A 25,162-nucleotide genomic window follows, 5' to 3' on the forward strand; every position below is an offset into this window, starting at 1 on the left:
AATGTGTGAATTAGGAATCATTAAACTACTGAATTCAACAACTCAATGCCATTGAGTTTAGTATTAACAACACTCTGTATGTGCCAATAGATAGTGTTGTCATGGGATTCCTGTTAGAGCCAAACTCTCTGAAATATCTTTGGGTTCCATGAAAAATTAGCTCTCAATGGAAATTACATAAAAATGGGACATTAGGACCGGCTCCTGGGAAGATGATGCCTATAGCATCAGAACAGAGCTGAGACGGAGTTTTTACATGGCGTTTTGCTAAATCCTTTGGGAGGGTTTTGAACTAATTTTGGAAGGACGGTGTGGGAGCCATTAGTAGAGAATATCAGGGTTCACAAAATACTAGGGGAAGCAGCTGACTCCAGAGCAGAGAGGAAGAATTATGTTCAAAACAGATACACATATATAAATGCATGGAGTAAAGTAAATAAGGTCGGGGTGTTAAAGATGCAGATTACCATTCAGAATATTTGATGTCATGGCAATTACAGAAGTGGTTTCAGCAAGGGCAAGACTGGGTATTAAATATCCCTGGGTATAAGATTCGAAAGAGGAGAAAGTGAGGACTGCAGATGCTGGAGATCAGAGCTGAAAATGTGTTGCTGGAAAAGCACAGCAGGTTAGGCAGCATCCTGAAGAAGGGCTCATGCCCGAAACGTCGATTCTCCTGCTCCTTGGATGCTGCCTAACCTGCTGCGCTTTTCCAGCAACACATTTTCAGCATAAGATTCAAAAGGAAAAGAAAGGAGGAAGAGTAGCAGTATTGGGTTAAGAATTGGGTATTTGAGAAAGAGGATGCTTCAGAGGATTCAAAGATGGATTCAAGTTGGTTAAAGCCAAGGAATAGAAAGGATACAATTTACATTGTAGTCTATAGATCATCATCTAATGTAAAATACAGTGGGTAAGAATAACTGAAACAAGAGTATGTTAGGAAAAACACAAACTGAACTGTGGCTACCTTTAAAGAGGAAATGATTCACCAACAGTAAAGGCATGCTCCCTCAAAATAGTAAAAGTAGGACAAACAAATCCCTGGATGCCAATGAAGGTAGAAACTAACATTAGTAAGAAAAAGTATACTTAATACAGGTGTAAGGCAGAAAGTAGAATGTTGAACCAAGAGGTATAATTATGGCTTACAGGGAAGGTGAAGAAAACAAAGAAACAAAAAGGAATTATGAGAATCGATGAGCAGATTATAACCGACATTTCCATGGATGTATAAATAGTAAAAAAATAAAGTGGTTAGAGGAGGAGTAGGACCAATTAATGATCAAAAAGAGAGTTTACACACATGAAGGCGGGGGCATGGACAAGGTGGTAAATGAATATTTTGTATCTGAATTTCCTGAAGAGTAGAATACTGCCCAGGCCATGGCGACAGAGAAGAAGCTCTATCAGTAGAAGATTTCAAAATTAATAAGGAAGGAGTCTTGGCTAGGTACAATAATATGAAAATGATGTTGAACTTGTACATGACGTTTGCTAGACCTCAGCTGGCTATTGTGTACAGTTAAGAATGACACATTACAGGGGGAAAAATGTGAATGCTTTGGACAGAATACAGAAGCGATTTATAAGATTGAAGAAGTTAGGATTGTTCACTTAGGAGAGAAGGCAGCTGAGAGGATATTTGATAGAAGCTTTCAAAATCATGAGCATACAGAGTAGATAGGGAGAAGCTGTTCCTGCTCAGAAATGAACAAAGAGGGGCCTGGATTTAAAGTGATGTGCAAAATAAGCCAGGCTAAAGTGAGAAAATGTTTTTTCACTCAGCAAGTAGTTCAGTCTGGAATGCACTGAAATGTGGCGGAGGTTGGTTCCAGTGGAGATTCAAGACAGCATTAGATGATAATTTGAATTGAAAGACTGTGTAAGGTCATGTGTGTATCAACAGGAGATTGGCACTAGATAATAAAACACAGAAAAAGTACATTACAGAAACAGGCCCTTCACCTCACCATGTCTTTGCTGACCATGATGCTATTCTAAATTAATCCCATCTGCCTGCACATGGTCCAAATCTCTCTATTCTCTGCCTGTTCATGTGTCTAAATGTCTGTTAAACTTTGCTAATGTATCTGTTTCTTCCACCTCTATTGGCAGCACATTTCAGGCACCTATTACCCTGTGTGTAAAAAACACTTTCCAAACACTTCTCCTTTAAATTTTCCCCTCTCTCACCTTAAACCTATGCCCCCAGTACTTGATCCCTGGGAAGGCGACTCTGACTATTCACCCTATTCATGTCTCTCATCATTTTATATACTTCTATCAGGTCACCATTCTAATGCTCTAGCGAAAACAACACAAGTTTGTCCAACCTCTCCTTGCTACTAATACTCCCCAGCCCCTTTTGCACTCTCTCCAAAGCCTCCACATCCTTCCTCTACTTCAGCAACTCGAACTGTACACAGCACTCCAAATGTGGTTTGACTAAAGTCTTATACAACTGCAACATGACTTGCCAACTTTAATACACAACACCTCAACCAATGAAGACTTTTTTTCTTCTACATTCCTTGTGTACCTCTGCAGTCCATGTGTTGTAGGCTGACCCACACGAGGGAGAGAATTCCAGGATTTTGACCCAGCAACAGTCAGGAATGTCAGTGGGTTGGAGGCAAAGAGCATTCCCATGTAACTGCTGTCCTTGTCAGAAATGGAATTGGTCATGTCATATTCCTCCACTACCACTTCATCCACTGTGATCATTGCATCAATGAACTTTGTTGAAATGTTTTGGCTTGCACTCAGAGCAATTTGGATGCTCATTTTGAATAGCTGATGCATGTACGATGGGCCAAATGGCCTCCTTCTGATCCGTAATACTTTCAGATTCTGTGATAACCATATATCCTTTACATACTTCTATTACATAAATATGTTTGAAATGATCCCATTGCTAATCTAAGAAGCTAATTCTGTGCCTTAATAACACTCATATGTTCAAATTCACCTCTCAAATACAGTAGTAAAATGAACTCCCTTACCTTGATGTTATAGATGAGAATTAGCCAGGAATTCTCTATGACTGTCTACTGCAAACCTACCTTCATTGATCAATATAGATGTTGGGATTCCTACACACTATAAGATTGGTCTTTAAGCAGCAGCCTCAGAAATAGGGTCCATGCAATGCATTCACTGTGCAAGCTACAGAGAGAATACATGTAAATGCTGCACTAGTTTCAATTTTTCAAGAGTGATGACAGCCATTCTCAGGATCATTCTTTATCAACATCTTAACCAATTAGAGTCAACCTGTTAGATTTGAATGTCTAAACAAAGCTCAACTATCAACTGCTTATCATCATTAACTGGTGCATTCTTCACAGTAATACACTTATCAGAGTCCACTTGCTGTACAATCAGCACTTTCCCCTTAACTCAGTATGATTGCTTTCATTTTGGTATTTCTTCCAAATTGCTCTAATGAGTGAAAGTCAAAATGTTTCAACAAAATCCATTGCTGCAGTGGTCACAGACATTTCAGAGCATTGTGTTTTATTCACAATTGGCTTTGGACAATGTGGGCCTGTGGATATATTATTCATTGTCTCACATCATCAGTTGTGGTGTACAGGTGCTGGTGTTGGACTGGGGTGGACAAAACTAAAAATCACACAACAGATTTATTTGGAAGTACAAGCTTTCGGAGCGCTGCTCCTTCATCAGTTGATGCATCACTAGCATTGTGCCAAATTGAACTTTGTGCATAATTTGTAACGTTGCGGCCTTGGGACATATTTAGAAACCCATTTACTAATGTTCACCTGATTATCATTCCACAAGGATATACACACATTTGGAGAATATGTCTGAGATATATGAGTGCCTTGCAACCAAATTAAGAGTGCTTGTAGCCTCTGATGTTGCATAAGTCTGGGCTTGTTGTCCTATAGGCCTACATACTTTCTGTTTCTAGTCACCAGGGGTCATAAAAATATGCATTGTTATGCAGATAGTGTGGCCTTCCCACTGGCAAAGATATCACCTGATTGTTCCAGCAGCAATTTAAAAAAAAAATTCACTTGTGGAACATAGGCATCACTGACTGGCCAGAATTTATTGCCTATCCCTAGTTGCCTTACAGATGAAAGGTGGTAGTGAGCTTCCTTTGTGTACTGCTGCAGTCCATGTGTTGTAGGCTGACCCACACAAGGGAAAGAATTCCAAGATTTTGACCCAGCAACAGTCAGGAATGTCAGTGGATTGGAGGCAAAGGGTATTCCCAGATTACTATTGTGCTTGTCCAAAGTGGAAGTGGTCATGAGTTTGAAAGCTGCTGACTAAGGACTTTTAGCGAATTTCTGCAATGTATCTTGCAGATGGTACACATTGAGTATCAGTGGTAGAGTGACTCAATGTTTGTGGATGCAGGGCCAATTCAGCGGTCTGCTTTGTCCCGGATGGTGTCCAGCTTGAGTACTGTTGGAGCTCACTCATCCAGACAAATGGGAAGTATTCCATCACATTCCTGACCTGTGCCTTGTAGATGGTGGACAAGCTGTGGGAAGTCAGAAGGCGAGTTACTCGCTGCAGTATTCTTAGCCTCTGATCTGCTCTTGTAGCCACTGCAATTGTATGGCACATCCAATTCAGTTTTTCTGATCAATGGTAGCCCCAGGATGTTGATGATGGAGGATTCAGTGATGCTGACACCATTGAATATCAAGGGGCAGTGGTTAGATTGTCTCTTCTTGGAAATAATCATTGCCTTGCATTTGTGTCGCACGCAATTTACTTCCTACTCTTTAGACCAAGCTTGAATATTGTCTAGGTCTTGCTCCATTTGAAAAAGGACTATTTCAGTATCTGAGGAATCACGAATGGTGCTGATTATTGTGCCATCATCAGTGAACATCCCCACTTATGACCTTATGATGGAGGGAAGGTCATTGATGAAGCAACTGAAGATGGTTGGGCCTAAGACACTATCCTGATGAACTCCTGCAGAGATGTCCTGGAGCTGAGATAACTGATCAACAACCACAACCATCTTCCTTTGTGCCAGGTATGACTCCAATCAGCGGAGAGTTTGCTTCCTGATACCCATTGATTCTAGTTTATCCATGGCTCCTTGGTGCCACATTTGGTCAAATTGGCCTTGGTATCAAGGGTTGGCACTCTCACCTTACCTCTGGGAATCAGCTCTTTTGTCCATGTTTGACTCAAAGTTGTAATGAGGTCAGGAGCTGAGCAGAACCAGAATTCAGCATCAGTGAGCAGGTACTGTTTGATAACACCTTCCATCATTTTACTGATGATCGAGAATAGACTGATGGGGCAGTAATTGACCTGGTTGAATTTGTCCTGCTTTTTGTGTATAGGATAGTCTCTGGGCAATTTTTCACATATTCAGGTTGATGCAAGTATTGTATCTGTATTAGAGCAGCTTGGCTAGGGGTGCAGCAAGTTCTGGAGTTCAGGTCTTCAATACTATTGACAGAATATTGTCAGGGCCCATCACCTTTGCAGTTTCCAGGGCCACATTTCTTAATATTTTGTGGAGCAAATCGAATTGGCTGAAGACTGGTATCTGTGATGCGGGGAATCTCTGAACAAAATTAAAGCTGTTTTGTTTCAAGTTGATCCAAACAAATGGATTATACCAATGGTGTTAACATGAAAATGGAAAACTTAATGCAACCATAGAACATAAGAGCAGTGAAATGAAATGAGCCCACTGAGGATCCCCAGCTTTCCAGACAGAGGTCCATTAACCTGATGAAGGACTTATTCCTGAAACATCGATTCTCCTGCTCCTTGGATACCGCCTGACCGACTGTGCTTTTCCAGCACCACAATCTTTGTCTATAACTCACTGTAGGATTAAGATCTATCAGTGCCTCACTCAGCTTGGAATGTGGTACTAATTAAAGGTTGTGATAGGATTGCCTGTCAGATTGTAACAGTTACTTCTGCCTCTGCATTCAAACTGTCACAGTGTAAAAAAAGACTTAGATATTTGGACGTCAAGCCAGGTATTTGAGTCAGGGTGTCACCTTTGAAACATATTCCACCATCTTCTACCTTCCCCCATCATCAACCAACGTCCCTCCAACAGACCATGAATGACAGAATATTACCATTTCTCTCCCCTGTTACTTTCAACATCCCTCCATTACTCTTGATCCTAAAACCGTCACCCTTCCTTCACTCCCATCTGAGTGATATGCATTACCTACTCCATGTTCATTTTTGTGTCCATTTCCATGTAACCTCCCCCCTCCCCTGCCCAAATAAAATACTATCTGACAGTTATCCTGGAGCTATCAACCCATTGCACCCCTCTGGTCAACTTCAAGAGCCCAGCTTAGGCAGCACTGACCCAACACTTTCTCTTCCATCATTGCTACCTGATAGTTCCCTTCCCTGCACCTTTGCTTTCCTTCCTTCCTCCCACTCAGCTTCCCACCAGGCCCCATATAGCCAGGCCTCTTTGCTCTATGCCCCTTAGACAAAGAACCTTAATCATTGCGCTGTCAAACAATGCTTCCCCAAGAGGAAATAAACAGTGGCCACTTATTCCAGTCTTTTGACTACCTTACCTGTTACATGTCATGGAAATGCAGCCAGGAATCAGAATGCAGATATTGCTTGCTAAAGAATAAATAATTTAGAAAAACGAACTAAATTCTGCCCTTTAATGATTAAGCATGGCATATAGATCCAAATCAAAGGGATTTCCTGATGTTTGCAATCAGGATATTCAGCTGAACTTCAGATGTTCCTTAATTTAATAGCTTAGATACAACATGTGGGGTTCTTGCAGTTTAGTGATAGTATTCTGCACCAGGAAGCCCAGGTTCAAGTCCAATCTACATCAGAGTTATATAATAACATCTGAGATCTGAGTAGGCTGATCAGAAAATATTTAGTTTCATGGGAAGCAAATTTTTGGTTTCCTGATCAATCAGATCTCTCTGCTTCCCATTCTAGGGAGCAGCACAAGATTCTGCTGGAGATTATTAGATGTTTATTTTAGAAGAAGTTGCTAAACAATTCTTTGTACTATAGTAGTCCATTCTGAACAGTTATGCAATATTTTCTTCTTGGGCATATTTTCCTCCCATTAAAATGGTTAACATTGCCAAAAAGAAAATTCTTTGATATGAAATAAGAAATAGGAACACCATAAGCTTGTTTCATGAAGCTTGTTTCATCACTTATTGCTAACTTTCTACCTCAATCGTTTGTCCTTTGCTAGTAATTCTAAATTTATGACCTTTGGCTATTGAACCACTTGCTATACTGAATAGCTTCTATCTTCCATCATCTTCAGAATTCCTCAGCTGGCCTCCTCTATTCCAGAGAGAACCATCCTAATTTAAATTAATCCCTGTTTATAATAGAAGTTCTGAATTCCTGTTACCAGATTTTTTTTTGTCAATTTTACAAATATTTTGCAAGGTTTGACTGCAAGTCTGAATTATTAAACAAGGATTAAAAGAAACCGTGAGTGAATGACGAAATGTCACTATCACTTATTAAGGCAAATTTCCCATTATAACTGTATTACATGTTGTTACATTTTCTTTTTGGCTAAACCTTGATATCACTTGGTTGTGATATCTGAGCAGTATCTTATAAAGTGTAGTTAAGAGTTATTCTCCCCTATTATATCTTGGTAAAAGTTACTTGCATAAATGCATGTAACCTGGCTAAATCTTCTGACTTAATTTCTGTGTTTCTTAAAGATTTTTGTATCATTTGTTTTCTTTGATCATGTCTTCAGATATCTTCCTATCAGCCAAAACCATTAAAAAAACCCCAACATCTTGTTGTACAATTATTGTGACAACATAACCTGAATGTACAGGCCTTGATTTTGGTATTCTGCCTTCTTAACATCAGTGCTTTTGACTATTGGGCTTATTACCAGATGTAGTTGTGGCCAAACAAAGGAGTGTATCTCTAAACTGATGAGGGGATGTTTCTTTGATGGTAATTAATTTGTTCTTATCACCTTATCTAACTGAATGCAAAAAACATAAATTGATCCCTATGCAGATGATTGGCTTGTTTTTCACATTCCCTTAAAATATGCTGATGACAGACTTCTAAGTTAGCCAGAATAGTCAGTACTTCATTTAATGCTCCTTTCTTCACCGTCCACACAGCTAACACAATTTCCTAAATGTTCTCTGCATCTGCAAAGCATTACTATTTCTTAGGCTATCCAAAGTTAAAACTAACATATATGCTTATATTCATATTCTTGGGATTAGATGGTAGCAGTAGTTTAACGGATATATTCTACGTCTTGCCTAACAAAACATAAAAGCTGGGAGGTTATGCTGCAACTGTATAAATCATTACTTAGGCCACAGTTTGAGTACTGCGTAGTTCTGGTCACCTCATTACAGAAAGGATGTAATTCCACTTGAGAGAGTACAGAGGAGATTTACCAGGATTTTGGAAAACTGGAGTGATGAGGAAAGAGTGGACAGCATGGCATCATTCTCCTTGGAACAGAAGAGACTGAGGAGATATTTGATTGAGATATACAAAAGTGTGAGGGGCTGGGATGAAGTAGACAGGAAGAAATAGTTATATTAGCAGAAAGGCTAGATTAAGGCTGTAGGTAGAAAGAATAGAGTACAGATGAGAGAGTTTTTTTGACCTAAAGGGTTGGAGGGGACATGGAACACACCATCTGAAAGGGTATTAGATGCAGAAACCCTTAAATCATTTAACAGGTGACTGGATATGCATTGTTACAGTGCTGTAACCTGCAGGGCTAAAGATCAAATGCTAGAAAGTGGGATTAGACTGGATACTATATTTTTAGGCTGGCACCAACATAATGGGCCAACTGGCCTTATCTGTGCCAGAAGCATTCATGAATCTAACTAAATGACTATAAAATATACTGGAGGATGTCTAGGTATTTTCCTGTGGTTCTTTTTGTGAATTCTTTATAAAATGTGATTCATTTTCTAATGTTATACAAAATTGCATTGATCTAAAATAAATTTGGGCAAACTTTCCAAATAAACCAAATCTTACCTGTGGTTTTGTTCCAAGAGGACAGGCAGGAGGATTCAAACAACTACCGCAGGGACCCTAAACATAAATAGTTCTCGTTAATCCAGTGAGAATTTGTACTCATTTCCTTATTAAAAAAATACCATTTTGAAGCAGGTTTTCTGGTTTCTGTGCTTGACTGTATTGCGTGGCTTTTATTCAGCACATATTAAAAACTTGGATGTGGAGGATTATGTGGCTGTAAGGGAGCTGTCTGAATTCCTGCCCATTTTGGCATGCTCCCTTACATCCCTATGAACACCTCTTAATTACATTTTATCATTCCGGTCGACTATTCTCAAATAGAAGCAAAGAAAAATCTAACCTCAAATGTTTCACAAGTGCACTGTAATGCTTAAACGGCATGGACAACCAATCTTAAATCGATCTTGCACTAAAGTATATGAGAAAGCATTGTACTTAAAGTCACAAATCAGCTTGAGTTATGAAGACTAATGAAAGTCAATCACAACACAATTAGAGAGATGGTGTAATTAAATATATGGAAGAAAGTTAAATAGAAATTATAAACAATATTAGTACATTGCTACAGCATATCACAGGAAGCCTGGTTGAATCAAACTGAAAAAGAGTTTATAAAAGCACCCACATAAAAACATCCAAATGGAACATAGGGCTATAGATACCTATAAGGTGATATAATAGAAATAAATAAAAGAATAATAGAAATAAAAGCACATAAATAATACATATATATTTAACAGATCTATATAATTAGGACTGTGGAATTAGAGTGATATTTCTTTATGATTGTTTCAGGCTGGATTCACTGGCTGCATGCTGCCAGCAGATGGCTCCTTGAAAGGATATGTGTGGTTCAGTTTATTGTTGTTAAATTGTAATTCTTTCTGCTGAGATGCAGCTCTGGGCTGGGAGTGTGCAACTGAAGAATTTACACTGGTATGGAAAATATATATAATCATGCATATATATGATGGGCATGACAATTTGAATTAAGATCCCAGATATACAGAGGTTAACTATATCTTCACTGAAAAATAAATCCTGTCAGCTACTATATGGATGAATCTTGACTTGTTCATCTAGAATTAACCTAGTCTTCCATCAGAGCAGTAACTAACGTGAACAGAAGCAAGAATGAAATTAATTTGGGAGAAAAACTTACACGGGCAGGGTGCATTGTAAGTGCGTCGCACCGAGCGCCTATATGTGGAGGTTCCAAGAGACTATTGATGCCATATGCAATCCCGCCATCAAACTCCAGGTGTCTCTGAACAATCTGAGCACTTCCATCGTTCACAATCAGATCTCCCTGATAAAAGGTAATATTGCATGAACGAAACCTTATGTAACAGGGCAGTGTCATCATTAGGGGATCTAACTACTATTACACATGGATTACAGCACTAAATAAAGAAGATATTTATTTTTACTTAAAATCAACATTGAAAACATTTCTTAACTACAGAGGGTGATATGTTGATCTGGTGTGGTAGGTTAAGATATGATCAGCAGTTTCTTTTAGCTTTATCCTGGGTTTATTTTAGCTTTATCCACTGAAAATTGAATCCCACTATAATTCACTTCCCCTTGTTTCAAATTATCCCACAGTATCCAACCATTTGTTTTAATTTGGTTAAAAAATTACAACATCTTGTAAATTGGTCTATGAACTTAAATTTGGAATTCAAATTTTTGATCCTAAACAATATCCCCACTAAATGTTGCCTTTGTATGTCTGTGCAGTAACCTCAAAGGTATTGTGCAGAAGCAAAAACAGAAGTTTCTGGAAAAGTTCAGCAAGTCTGGCAGCATCTGTGAAGAGAAATCAAAAAAGCTATAAAGTAAAGTAAGATGGATTATGAGAGTAAACTAGCTCAGAAATAAACACAGATAGCAAACCTTTCTATAAATATATAAAATAAAAAAGGGTGGCTGAGGCAAACATTGGTCCTTTACAGGATAAGAAGGCGGATTTAGTAATGTGACATAAGAAAATGGCCAAGGCACTGAGTAGGTATTTTGTGTTGGCCTTCACAGTAGAGGACATGAGTAACATGCCAGTAATTGACAAGGAGATAAAGGTAGGCGAGGACCTGGAAATAATCTTTATCACAGAGGAGGTAGTGTTAGGAAAGTTAATGGAGCTAAAGGTAGACAAGTCTCCTGGCCGTATTGGAATGCATCCCTGGGTACTAAAGGTGATGACCTGAGAAATAGCAAATGCACTTGCGGTAATTTTCCAGAATTCGTTGGATTCTGGAGCAGTTCCAGCAGATTGGAAAACAGCAAATGTGATGCCACCGTTTAAAAGAGGAGGTAGACAAAGGATGGGAATTATAGACTGGTTGGCGGAACTTCTGTAGTGGAGAAAATGTTTGAATCTATTATTAAGTAAGAAATAGCAAGACATCTAGATATAAGTTGTCCTGTTGGGCAGTTGCAGCATGGGTTAATGAAAGGCAGGTCATGTTTAACTAATTTACTGGAATTCTATGAAGATATTACAAGGACGGTGGACATCAGAGACTCAGTAGGTGTGGTGGATCTAGATTTCCTAAAGGCATTTGACAAGGTTTGGCACAAAAGGCTGCTGCATAAAATAAAGATGCATGGCATTACAGATAATGTATTTGCATGGATAGAGGTTTGGTAAACTAATAGGAAGCAAAGACAGGAAATAAATGAGTGCTTTTCTGGTTGGTGATCAGTAACTAGCGGTGTGCCTCAGCATTCAGTGTTGGGACTGCAATTACTCATAAGTTACATAGATGATTTGGAGTTGGGGACCACATGTAATGTGTCAAAGTTTGATGATGACACTGAGATGAGTGGCAGAGCAAATTGTGCAGAGGACTGTGAAATTTTGCAGAAGGACATAGATACTTTAAGTGAGAGGGCAAAGGTCTGGCAGATGGAGTACAATGTTAATAAATGTGAAGTCATCCATTTTAATAGGAATAATAATAAAAAGGAATATTATTTGAATGGTAAAAAGTTGTAATATGCTTCGTTGCAGAGGGTCCTGCCTGTCCTTGTGCATGAGTCACAGAAGGTTGGTGTGCAGGTACAACAAGTAATTAGGAAGGCAAATGGAATTTTGTCCTACATAGTTAAAGGGATTGAGTTAAAAAGCAGGGAGGTTATGTTGCAGCTGTATAGGATGCTGGTGAGGCCACACCTGGAATACTGCATGTAGTTTTAGTCTCCTTACTTGAGAAAGGATGTACTGGCACTAGAGGGGGTACAGAGAAGGTTCACTAGGTTGATTCTAGAGTTGAGGGGGTTGGCTTATGAAGAGACACTGAGTACACTGGGATTATATTCATTGGAATTCAGAAAAATGAGGGGTATCTTACAGAAACAAATAAAATTATGAATGAAATAGGTAAGATAGATATAAAGAGGATGTTTCCACTGGCAGGTGAAACTAGGACAAGAGGACATAGCCTCAAATTTGATGGGAGCAGATTTAGGATCGAATTGAGAAGGAAATTCTTCAGGCAGAGGGTTGTGAATCTGTGGAATTCCCTGCCCAGTGAAGTAGTTGAGGCTTCCTCACTGAATGTTTTTAAAGCTAATACAGATAATTTTTTAACAGTAACAGAATAAACAGTTATGGTGGGAGGGCAGGTAAGTGGAGCTGAGGCCACGGAAAGATCAGCCATGGTCTTATTAAAAGGGTTCGAAGAGCCAGACCCTAAACACAAATAATTCACGTTAATACAGAAGTTTATTTATTTCCTTTTTAAAAAAATGCCATTTTGAAGCAGGTTTTCTGGTTTCTGTGCTTGACTGTATTGCGTGGCTTTTATTCAGCACGTATTAACAACTTGAATGTGGAGGATTATGTGGCTGTCAGGGAGCTGTCTGAATTTTGGATGCAAATCTGGCATGCTCCCTTACATCCCTATGAACACTTCTTACTTACGTCTTAGCTTTCCGGTCCACTATATCCAGACTGAAGCAAAGAAAAAAAACCCATCCTTGAATGTTTCACAATTGCTCTGTAATCTGCTCTTATTTCTTGTGTTCTTATGTTCTTAACATTTCGGGTCCAGTGACCCTTCCTCAGAACTGGACCGGAAATGTTGTTAACTCTGATTTCTCTTCATAGATGCTTACCAGGTTTGCAGAGCTCTTCCACAACTTCTGTTTTTGTTTCTGACTTACAACATCTGCAGTTCTTCTGATTTTTATAAGATATTGTGCAGGCATTGTTATATTTTAAACTTAGCACGTTCTCTGCTACTAGTAAAAGTTCAAAGGAATCATGCATTGAGAAAAGAATTGTTGCATACAATAAGTTAAAGGAAATATTGACTCCAAGATTGTTTGTTTTCTTCATGCCAATTTTCTGCCCCGAAGATGTTAGGGTTTAATTCCATGTGTGCTCACTGTACCTGTTGTTGGCCACTCTTCATGCCTGAGCTGAGGCAGTACCAACTGAAGGATAATAGATAATGCTGATCCTGTCCTCATCCAACATCCATACACATGCTCATTCCAGGAGGCAGTCATGAATCAAGCAATACCTTTGTCTAACTTTGCTTTTCCAAATTCAATGGAATGCCTGTCACCTTCCTTGCATGATCAATGGACTGACAAACTATAGAAATAGCATAATTTTACAAAATGAAAACTTACCCTAATTCTGATTATATCTTGTCATCAAATACATTCAAAATATGATCAAAGAGCCCTCAATATATTGAAGAGGGAAACTCCAGGGATAATCATTGAGCATTAAAGACCTCGTCCAAATTGTGCCCATATATATATATGATTCTTCTTAAAAATTCAATCTGTCAGGTAAAGTTTTCTGATAATTATTTTCTGTGGAGTCTGTAGGAATCCACTTGAACACATTAGTTTTGTGGAGGACAATGTCTGTCCTACCATTCAACTGATTATTGTTCAGTGTTTGTCAAAATTTGGTATGGTCAACATTTTGGGATAACACTTTAACATTTATAATTCACTTCTAAAATGGACTTCAATTTTAATATGCTGTATAACACTTACAATTATAGTCCTACTGCAACGGACTGAAATAAGTGATCCTCGCATTGTCCTCCTGCTGCTAATGAGTGGAAGGTCTGCTGCTAAAGTCTGTAAATGTAAGACATTGCATAAGTATTTGTAATAAATTGGATTCAGAATATATAGAAAATAAACCAATTTAATGTAGCGTACTTATTTTTACACTAAAGGAGAAAATCTGTTGAGCAAAGGTTGCTTTTTGGCATATGAGTTATAAGAAGCTATGATTATTTCCATGAATAGTCAGAGGCCCTAAAAACTCATGGATCATTATGTCAGTGTAAGTGGAGAAAGTATGCACCAGTGACCTTCATCCACACTTGTTTATTTCTGCAAGAGATGTGAATTATGATGAGAACATGGTGAGGTAAAACTAACAATGCCAGTAATAAAGTAAAATTACAGTACAGTTGAGGTCAAATTTACTGATCCAACATAGAGTCAGAGAGGTACAGCATGGAAATAGACCCTTCGGTCCAACCCATCCATGCCGACCAGATATCCCAACTCAATCTAGTCCCACCTGTCAGCACCCGGCCCATATCCCTCCAAACCCTTCCTAGTTATATACCCATCCAAATCCCTCTTAAATGTTGCAATTGTACCAGCCTCCACCACTTCCTCTGGCAGCTCATCCCATACACGTACCACCCTCTGTGTGGAAAAAGTTGCCTCTTAGGTCTCTTTAAATCTTTCCCCTCTCACCCTAAACCTACGGCCTCTAGTTCTGGACTCCCTGACCCCAGGGAAAAGACTTTGCCTATTACCCTATCCATGCCCCTCATAATTTCGTAAACCTCTATAAGGTAACCTCTCAGCCTCTGACGCTCCAGGGAAAATAGCCCCAGCCTGCTCAGCCTCGCTCGATAGCTCAAATCCTCTGTTCAAACAAAATGTGGTCAGACATAAGGCTCTAGCTAAGTGTCCAAAATAGCTATTTGATGAGAGTTGTAATTATCTGGAAAGGTGGAGGGGTGGTGTAGTTTAATTGATATTTAAATGATTTAAAAAACAAATTTTTAATTGAATTATAACTTAAAACCATGGTTTGTAGCACAAATGGCATTACAGGAAAGGACGGTGATGTGCAATTCCTGGGAAACTTGATTAACAGATGTTAACTGGATCAAACATGCGTAGGAAGTATTTCCAACTGAAATGGAATTGATGTGGAGTTGGACACAAGCCAACAAATCAGGGAGTAGGAAAAGGTCTTTGGAGAAACAGTTTGAGAAAGTGGTTGAACTCACTCAAAAACAGTTTGAGAGAGTGTTAGGATCTGGCAGAGGAAAAAACAGTTAATTATCCAAATATTTGGGTAAATAAATAGATTTTTTAGCACAAAACCCCCCAGAGGAAGTGATCCATAACAAGTTTGTGGCAGGATCCTAAACAAAACCATAAAATGGATTAAAGTGGAAACAAATGGCTCACTCAGATGGCTGGCTGGGGGGTGGGGGGAAGGATCAATTAAATAAGAAATGCAGTAGCTTTGGACAAATCACTGGTTAGAAAAGGTGGCTGCTGTATTATGCAGGCTTTGTTGTTGCACAGTGCAATGGTTAAGGACTTAAGAAAACTGGGAAAGTTTATGGATAAAGGAGGAGTGTGGCCAAATATTGTGACCTGTTTCAAACATGAATGAAAGGAAAAGACAGAGGTCAGGCAAAAGTAACTTAAGATTAGAAAAGAAGCGAAGGAAAGGTGGAGGTTTCAGGTTTACTGCCTGAGCAAGTCTTTCAGATAAGGGGAGAAAATGGAAGGATAGGCAACTTTAAAATAGATACAGAATTAATAAAATGGCCAAACAGATACTGTTTTTGGATAAACAAACAGAGAAATTAAAACTGCAGAGGTAAGGAGCCGAGGCAGTAATAACAATCAAAGAATATGTAGAAAAAGATAGAACTAGCCAAGAATAAGACAAATTTTAAAACCACAAAAAGGAAAACATGCAAAATGTACACAGGGAATTGAGGAAGAAAGTCATTTCAGATCAGTTAGAAACATGGAAACAAAACAAGATGAAGGAATGAGGTCTAGACCTTCAGGAAAGGCGATACTTCAAAGAATGAAAAAGATTAAGTACATTCCAATTTTAATATTGTGTGCCACAAAGTGGAGAGACCAAAAGCAATTAGTGATCAATGCAGAGAACATGTCAACTTTGAATAATAGGTTAGATGGGTGACTTAGAAGGAATAAAGGCGAGAGAAATTTTAGTGCAGATTGGGCCTATGTGATTAGGACTATTGCTCATTTAAAGAGTAAACACCAACAGCGACAGACTGGCCGATGCTGGTTTGTGCATTGCAATTTCTAACTAGTTTTATGCAATTCTTTGACAACCCCCAACTTGAAGTACAGAATTAATGAATTCACTCTTATGCATACAAATGGTTAGTGTTTTGGGTATAAATTTATAGGGTAAAATCATTAGCCACAGGGCAGAAATTTGTCTTAAAATTAACTAATTTTTAAATTACAGGACTCCACAGGAAGGGCCTGGTAGACAGGAAGTTTCTCAGATGGAGGAAAACCAAGAATGGATTCTACATCTTAGAAGTTTCTAATTAGGAATAATTTGCTCTTCCATCAAGAACATGCCTAGTTACAGGAGTTGTTGAACTTTGAAGCAGTTCATACATATACTCAATTTCTGCAGGCCTGTGCTGGGCTCCCATCATAAATCAGGCAGCAATATGTCAAAAGACCTGGAGTTAGTCCATATTCCACAGATGGCAGATCCCAGGACTCGCTGCCAGTTTCTGGGGACTGGTTTTGGACTCTATGTTTTGCAGATTTGGTTGTCTGTGCAGAAACCCTGATTAGAGGGCAGAAGTGCATCCAACGGACAAAACTGGGATCATCACATTGTCTAGTTCTGGAATAGGTCGCCAGGGAGATCTCCAGGACACCTCTCACTTCATGTCCCTTTCATCCAGGAATCTGCAGAGACATAGGTCCCTTCCCAATAGCTTTGTGGTTGTACCAGCACAAGAAGAACAAAGCACAGAAGAACAATAGCAATCTATATGAAGGTGAAGAAGAAGCACTATTAATCAAGATGGCATTGATACAATAGCTAGCAATGATCTTGATTCAGGAAGTCAGGACATAAAAGTTGTTTGAATGGAGATGTGGAATTGTAGCGGAAAAAGTCACTAGTGGGAGTGGTCTCTCATAATGAAGGGTAAAATGTACAAGGAGAAATATTACAAAATACTCAGAACAAGTATATTCCTATTATAAAGGGATGATCCCACAATTTACTAAAATAGATAAGGAAGCATCGAACAAAAAGGATGAAAAATAAAAATTGGACAGAACATGAAGAACAGCAGAAAATAATAAAAAGGTAATTCAGAAGAAAGAAATTAGAGTATGAGAACAGCTAGCTAGAAAAGCAAAAATATGTGGCAGGAATTTCTACAGGTATTTATACAGGAAGAATGTCCTTTACAGAGTGAGGATAGAGAGTTAATAATAGAAAATAAGGAAATGGTACATAAAATGCTCTAACATTATGTTTCCTTTTGTGCTATAGAGGTTACAGAAAATGTTCCAGTAGTAGCTGTAAATCAAGGGGTGGTAGGAGAGGTATTTAATGACTTTACAATATCTAGGGAAGCAGTACTAAGTGAACTGATGGAGTTGTGGACGTTCGCCAGAGTCCAGACGGACTTAACCCTAGAATCTTAACAAAGGTGGCTATTAAGATAAACAGTATGTCAGCATTAATTTTCCAAAATTTGCTAGATTCTGGGAAGTTTCCATCAGATTGGAAAGTAGCAAATATAATCCCTGTATTTAAAGCAGAAAATGGGAACTAGGGCAATTGCAAAATGTGCAACACTTGCCCATTTACCTCCTTCTTCCTCAAAAACATCTTCCAGGTAAAGCAGCATTTTACTGTACTTCTTTTAATCTATTCTACAACGTTCACTGCTCACAATATGGTCTCCATTATACTGGTGAGACTGGCAACCGCTTTGTGAATATCTCCATTCTGTCCATAAGAATGACCCCGACCTCCCAGTTGTATGGCATTTCAATAAACTGCCTTGTTCCTATGCCAAGGATCACTGGACCCAAAAAATTAACCCTGGGCCTCAGAATGGCTCCACAGGTTGGTGCAATATCGAGGGCCAAAGGGCCTGTACTGCTCTGTAATATTCTATGTTCTATGCTTTGTTTCTCTCTGTATAGATGCTGGCAGACCTGCTGAGTTTGAGGAGAAAGTGAGGTCTGCAGATGCTGGAGATCAGAGCTGAAAATGTGTTGCTGGAAAAGCGCAGCAGGTCAGGCAGCATCCAAGGAACAGGAGATTCGACGTTTCGGGCATAAGCCCTACTTCAGGAGTCAGCAACGCATTTTCAGACCTGCTGAGTTTCTCAACAAGTTCTGTTTTTGTTTCTAAACATTTCTGCCCTGGGCTAGCTGTAATGTTTCAATGAAGCTCAAGCAAATAATACCTCATTTTCCCATTGGCACTTGACAGCCTCAAGGTCTCATTAAGTTCCATAATTTCAGAAACTGAATGTATTATTACGGCTATTCTCCATTTTCCTCACTTTTTATGCCCCAACCCCAACCCCTCAACCCGCAGTCTTGCATTGTTTGTGTCATGTTTACTTTGCTGTTAGTCATGACCACCCATTCACTATCTTTCAAATCTTACTTGACCCTCATTTCACATCTCATTTTCCCTTTCACCACCATTATGAACCACTTTGCCTTTTGCACTGGCCCTCCGCACCAGCTGCCTTCTTGCTTCTCCTTTGCCTCGGTCAAAAATATTTTTAAAAATCCAACACTTTTCAGTTCTGAAGAGTCAAACCGAATTTGAAACATTAACTCTGTTTCTCTCAAAACAAATGCTGCTGGAACTGCTGAATTTCTCTAGCCTTCTCTGTATACACTTCAGATTTCCAGCAAATACAATATTTTGCTTTTAATAAACAAAAGGGCAGTTAGCTGATGACTACAATGAGGGAGATATTAAAATTAAATATTAAGGAGGTTATAATTGACTACTTTGAAAATCTCAAGGTAATAATTTGGAGTCAGCATGGTTTTTGTGAAAGCAGAAACATATTAACTCAATTTATGGGAGTTTTATTTGAAGGAGCAACATGCCCATGGATGAAGGGTATCTCATTGGTACATATAGTTGGATTTCCAGAAGGTGTTTGACAAGGTGCTGTATAAAAGGTTATTTGCACAAAAGTGGGAGTTCAGGGTTTAATGGGCAACATATTAGCATGAATAGAAATTTCACTAACAGAAAACATTCTGCATTAAATGGTCTTTTGTTTGATTTGCAGGATGTGATTATTAGAATCTTTATGGGCATTTAAACGGGCATTGGATAGGCATATGGAAGATACTGGACTAGTGTAGGTTAGGTGGGCTTGGGTCGGCGCAACATCGAGGGCTAAAGGGCCTGTACTGCACTGTATTTTTCTATGTTCTATGTTCTAATCCTGCATTATATCCTAGTTACTATCAATTCTGAAGAAGGGTCACTGGGCTCAATGACTTATGCCCGAAACGTCGATTCTCCTACTCCTTGGATGCTGCCTGATCAGCTGCGCTTTTCCAGCACCATACTCTTATCACTGGGCTCAAAGTATTAGCCCTGCTTTCTCTCCACAAACACTGCCAGATCTGCTGATTTTTCTCCAGCAATTTCTGTTTTTGTTTCAGAGTCCTATGGGAGCCTGTGCTGAACCATCAAAGGTTTACAGTTAACATTAATGAAATTTAGATAAGACAATCCAAGGCATGGTAGCTAAATTTACATATTATATAAAGTTAAGTGGAAAAGTATGTTGTGAAGAGAACATACAGATGTTACAAGCAAATAGAAACACATTGAGTGAATGTCTAAAAGTCTGGCAGGTACAGTACAACATGGAGAAATATGAAGTTTTTCATTTTGGCAGAAAAAGCCAGACACTCCATGCCTTCTGACAGGGCTGTGGGCATAAAAGACTACACCCTCATCCTAGTCCTACGGAAGGATTTTCTCTCTGCACTCTGTTATTCCAAACAGCTTCAGAGCCTCTTGACCTAGGAATTAAATGAAAGTAACTTGGCTGTCAGTAGCTCTCGGTGGGGCCATTGGCCTGATGTGGCTGCTCTGATTGGGCCTGTTTCCTTACAATTTCAGCATTCTAAATAGGATGGTGAGCATGGAGAAGGCCAGTTACAAGATTCCCTTCTCGAAGGTTTTGCCAGCAAATACATTCTCCTCAAGGTGGGCTGAGGAACCCTAAAATGAACCTGATGTTGGGATCCCAAAGCTTGTCAGAAAATCTAGCCAAAACTGTCCACACAATTGAAGTTCTAAATTACCTTTGAATCCCTGATCATGTGAAATTTTAAGTATGCCACGAGGTTGTGTCTGTTTTCATTACTATAAAGCCAATCTTTCCTTTCCTTAGGAAGAGAACTAAAAGCTTCATCTGTTGGCCACAACATTGTGAATGGTCTGTGGATTGGATCTTCCAGTAGAGGTAGCAGATTAGTTTCCTGTGAAAAATCAAAGCATTAAGAAGTTACTATTCTGTAATTTGATCATATATATAATGTATAAACACAAACATCCAAGAGATTCCAGAAGGGATACTGCTTATAGTATTGGAGGTTTGGAGTCTGCTTCAGATTTTGTTTAGACAACTTGTGACTCCAGGAGGGTAGCCCTCACATCTGACACTCAGGTGTACATCTGTAACATATGACAGCATAACCTGGAGGCCTAATGGCAGAAAAGTCTTGTGATTTGAACCAGATATTGTGCATTTCACACATGTCTCTGGCATCAAAAGATGGGGGTAGGGCAATGAAGGGAATTCAGGCCACAAAGTCAAAGAATGTTATTTCAAAGAAACAGTCAATTCATCCCACAAAGTCCCTCCTGGTGTTTTCCTGAACTGATCACTACAGGATTCTAATGTTCTTGTTTGCTTCCTTTACCCTTTATTTTTCTCTTTTAAAAGCAATGATCTAATTACTTCTCAAAACTGTTTACCAATTCCATACTTTACCCACTCACTGAGTAAAGAAATATTTTCTAACCTCCCCTTTAATTGTTTTTGTGATCATCTTTAATTGTACCCTACCACAAACCTTTTTTGTGTACTAATTTACATTGGTGCACTCCCACGCACCTCAGGAGACACTGAAGTGCTTTAGTGAATAATCTCCTCAGTAGATAATCAGAAAATCCCCCTTCTGTAACATATTCTTACATTCTTATCATAGAAAGAGCAGAGATAGAAAAGTACCATTCTGAAGCAGAAATAGAGACAAAACAAAGGAGGAAGGTCAGGAGATATTGGATAACCTCTGAAAATGGGGATGGGAACTGCTGTACATGATTAGTCCTTGTATCACAGATAGCATGTAAACTTCATGCTCCTTTTTTTAAAAATACAATTGCTGTTTGCAGCCAATGCTCTCTGCAATGTTCACTAGCTGTGTGAGTGGCTAGTGCTAATCAAGGGGAGCCTGCACCTCATGAAAGGGAGGCACGCTGTAGCTGTGGGATGATTGTTAGGCTCTGTACTTCGAACAGTGGCTGAACATCAGGGACAGCAAACATCAAAATTCACTTGAGGTAATGCTGGAAGGATTGACTAAAAAGGAGAGTCTTCCTGCTACCACAAAGGGACCAATGAACCAGTTATGCCTATGTCCTTTTGAAATCTACTCCTCCGTTCACAATACTTCCAAATCTTGTGGCATCTGTAAATTTTGAAATTGTGCCTAAACACTCAAATCTAGGTCATTATTACATATCAAGAAAAGCAGTGACGGTAGTATTCCTACAGTGTGGAAGGAGGCCATTCAGCCCACGGAGTCCACATCAACCCTCAAAAGACTATACCAAACAGACCCACACCCCTACCCTATTCTTGTAACCTGGACGCTACAGTCAATATAGCATGGCCAATCCACCTAACCTGCACATCTTTAGACTGTGGGAGGAAACTATAGCACCCGAAAGAAACGCACGCAGACATAGGGAGAATGTGCAAAGCCCTATACGGACAGTTGCCCAGGGCTGGAATCAAACCCAGGTCTCTGGAGCTGTGAGGCGGCAGTGCTAACCACCAAGCCACTGTGCCATCCCACTGACAGTACTGACATCTGGGGAATCCCACTGTACACCTGATTCCATTTGAAAAGTCACTATTACTCTCAGCTTCCTGCTCCTCAGATATCTTTGTAGTAGACAGTCACTATCACTTTTATTCCATGAACTTTAACTTAATTTATATATCCTCTGTCATATAATCAGAACCGAAGATAATCAAAGCAGGCGATGTTTCTAAAAGCAGTAAGGAAGGTGACTACTTTGCTTACAGCAGGTTTCCTCGACAACACAACTGTGACTGTATTTTAAAAATAAAAAAATAACTACACAAACAATTATTAAGAATATTTTGATGTTAGTTTTAGGGGTTTTATAAATTCTGGTTATTTCCTTTTGTTTAACTGTTGACAGTGGACAGCCAGCAGTTCCACACAACACTGCTTCTCTGCTATAACGTAACTGTTGTCTAAGTAGAGGCAGCATGACCAAAAGCCTGCAAGTATTGAAGGAAATGTCCTACCTTGATCAAAGTACTAAAAGTCTTGTATCCATTAGCGTTTGCAACTGTGCTGATGTTGTGCTGCAAAAGAATTCAAACAGAAGAAATAAATGAACAGTTGCTCCTAAAATGTAAGATACTAGTCAAGGTTTTGCTGACTCAAGTGAGATAGGACCTCCATAGAGGCAGTAGAAAAATCACTGGGGATTGGGGGGAGGAGGTGGGGGGGGTGGGGGTGGAATTGGTGGGTTCGGTGCTGAAAGCTCATGGGCAGCCATCACAGGCTGTCCTCATGTTCATGTCTGGCTGTTGAGGAGTCTTCCTAACAGCAGGACTGGTTTCTGATATGCTTTCTGCCACAAAGGATGTAGGAAGGAGATCTAAAGAATCCATTGGATGACTAATAGCCATTTTGCCAGCTTGTCAACATTGGCAAAGTGGATTGCAAAACCATATTATGAGCTGCTCCCCTTCAGATCAAGAGGGAAGTCTGACTGGTTTGTATTGCTAACTCGTGTTTCACCTGACTGTCAGGATTCTGACCTTTTGGTGAAACACTGCCCAATGATCCCAAAATTATCTATAATTTGCTTTTTAACTTGATACAGCATCCATAAGTTATTTTAAACAACTTTGTCGTGTATGCTTCTCTTCCGAAGACATTGAATTTTTCTGGGATATGGTTTCACAAGACAGCAGCTCTTGGATAACGTGTCCAAATGACCACTTTTTACATGTGACTCCAGAAAGAGAATTTGGCAGCTTCTTATATCCTGAACTTTTTCCACAGCCAAAGCTAATAATGTGTTTTTACAAGTTTCTTGCTTTCTGTTTTGGAGGATCATTGGACTTGAAACACTAACCCTCTTTCACCCTCCACAGATGTTGCAGACTTACTGAGTTCTCCAGCACGATTCTTTTAAATTTCATATCACCAGCATTCACAGTATTTTGCTTTTGTTATTCTCTGTCCTTGTTTGTCCTGAGAAGGTAGTGCAGGATTTATTTCTCTTCACAAATGATTAATTTGCTAGGCCACTTCAAAGAGCACGAAGGGTCAAAGGAGTTATGTGGCATTTACATTTTACAATTTTGTCCTACTTGAGGACTTGAAAATAAACTTCTGGCATTCCAATACATTACTGAAGGATTACTGAACTGTCAGAGGTACTGACTTTCAGATGAGACATTAAACTGGGGTCCAGCTGCCTGCTTAGATGGATATAAAAAGACCCCATCAAAATTAGGGCTAAGAACAACACAGCAGTTATCTCTGGTGTCCTGGGCAATATTTATTGCACAACCAACATCACAAAATACATTAACAGGTCATGATCACATTAGTGTTTGTTGATGCTGTCTGTTGTGCATATTAGCTGCCATGTTTCCTTCATTAGAATCATAGAACCCCTACAGTGCGGAAGCATGCCATTCAGCCCATAAAATCTACACCAAACCATCAAAAGAGCATCCCAGCCAGACCTAGCACCTACCCGATCTAGCACCTACCCGATCCCTGTAATCCTGCATTTCCCATGGCTAATCCGTTTAGTCTGCACATCCTTGGACACTATGGGCAATTTAGCATGGCCTAACCTTCACGTCTTCACACTGTGGGAGGAAATCAGAGCATTTGGACAAAATCCACGCAAACACAGGGAGCTTGTGCAAACTCCACATAGACAGCTGCCTGAGGCCGGAATCAAACCCTGGCGCTGAGACAGGATAACCCTTCAAACTTACTTCACCAGCTACAAAAGATGGTTTGAGATGAATGGTTATCTTGTAAAGTGGTATTTAAATGCAAGTCTTTCTTTTTATTTTAAGTAGCACACACAATGCAGGATGGCAGGTTTCCTTTACTGAAGGACATTGGAGAACACCAGCCAGAAATCTTTGATTATCTGGCAGCTTATGATCATTTTTCTAGATCCTGGATAGCAATCAGGAAATGAAGCTTGTTTTTCTCTTTCTACCACAGCTCAGGGTAATGTGGCAGCTTACCTCACTACTGACTCAGCTTAAGTTAGCTAACTGAACACAGATTGCGAATCAACGGCGAGCTTCTTGTCTGTACAGCTGATTAATAATGGATTATTGCATCAAAGTCCTCAGCCCAGGTCATGAAACAGAATTAACTGACAATTTCCTTCAACCATGTTCCAATCTTCAGCTGAAACTGATCTCCAGGATGACATTTAATTGTACTGAGTCACTACTTAATTTTGTGTGCATACTTTTAGTGAATGGACTTCAAATATTTTCGGCAATCATGCCTTTTTAAATGTTTATCCATGTTTTTTAGAAGGGTTTATAGCCATATTGACAAAAGTAAATTTAAAAAAAAATGTTTTCTCTGGTTCTTTTCTTATCTAACTTGGCCAGAATTCCTACAAAATTATGAGAGTGCTTTGAATGTTCATTCCAAGGACATCATCAATAAGCCAATCTTATCTTTGCCCTTGCAGACTTTCAGTAAAAGAATAGAA

The 25,162-nt window shown here is 39.3% G+C and overlaps 1 protein-coding gene across 1 annotated transcript in view; it reads right to left on the minus strand.

Moving 5' to 3' along the window:
- The window catches only part of stab1 (stabilin 1), a 287,180-nt gene that overhangs the window by 41,276 nt on the left and 220,742 nt on the right, over positions 1-25,162 (minus strand). The window contains exons 50-54 of the mRNA XM_060835476.1: positions 22,695-22,754; positions 20,431-20,607; positions 14,053-14,139; positions 10,193-10,339; positions 9,028-9,084 (exon numbers count right to left, since the gene is read on the minus strand). Coding sequence (XP_060691459.1) covers positions 9,028-9,084; positions 10,193-10,339; positions 14,053-14,139; positions 20,431-20,607; positions 22,695-22,754 — 528 coding nt within the window. The remainder of the gene's footprint in view (positions 1-9,027; positions 9,085-10,192; positions 10,340-14,052; positions 14,140-20,430; positions 20,608-22,694; positions 22,755-25,162) is intronic.

Source organism: Hemiscyllium ocellatum, chromosome 14, assembly GCF_020745735.1.
Source record: "Hemiscyllium ocellatum isolate sHemOce1 chromosome 14, sHemOce1.pat.X.cur, whole genome shotgun sequence".
NCBI classification, from domain to species: Eukaryota; Metazoa; Chordata; class Chondrichthyes; order Orectolobiformes; family Hemiscylliidae; genus Hemiscyllium; species Hemiscyllium ocellatum.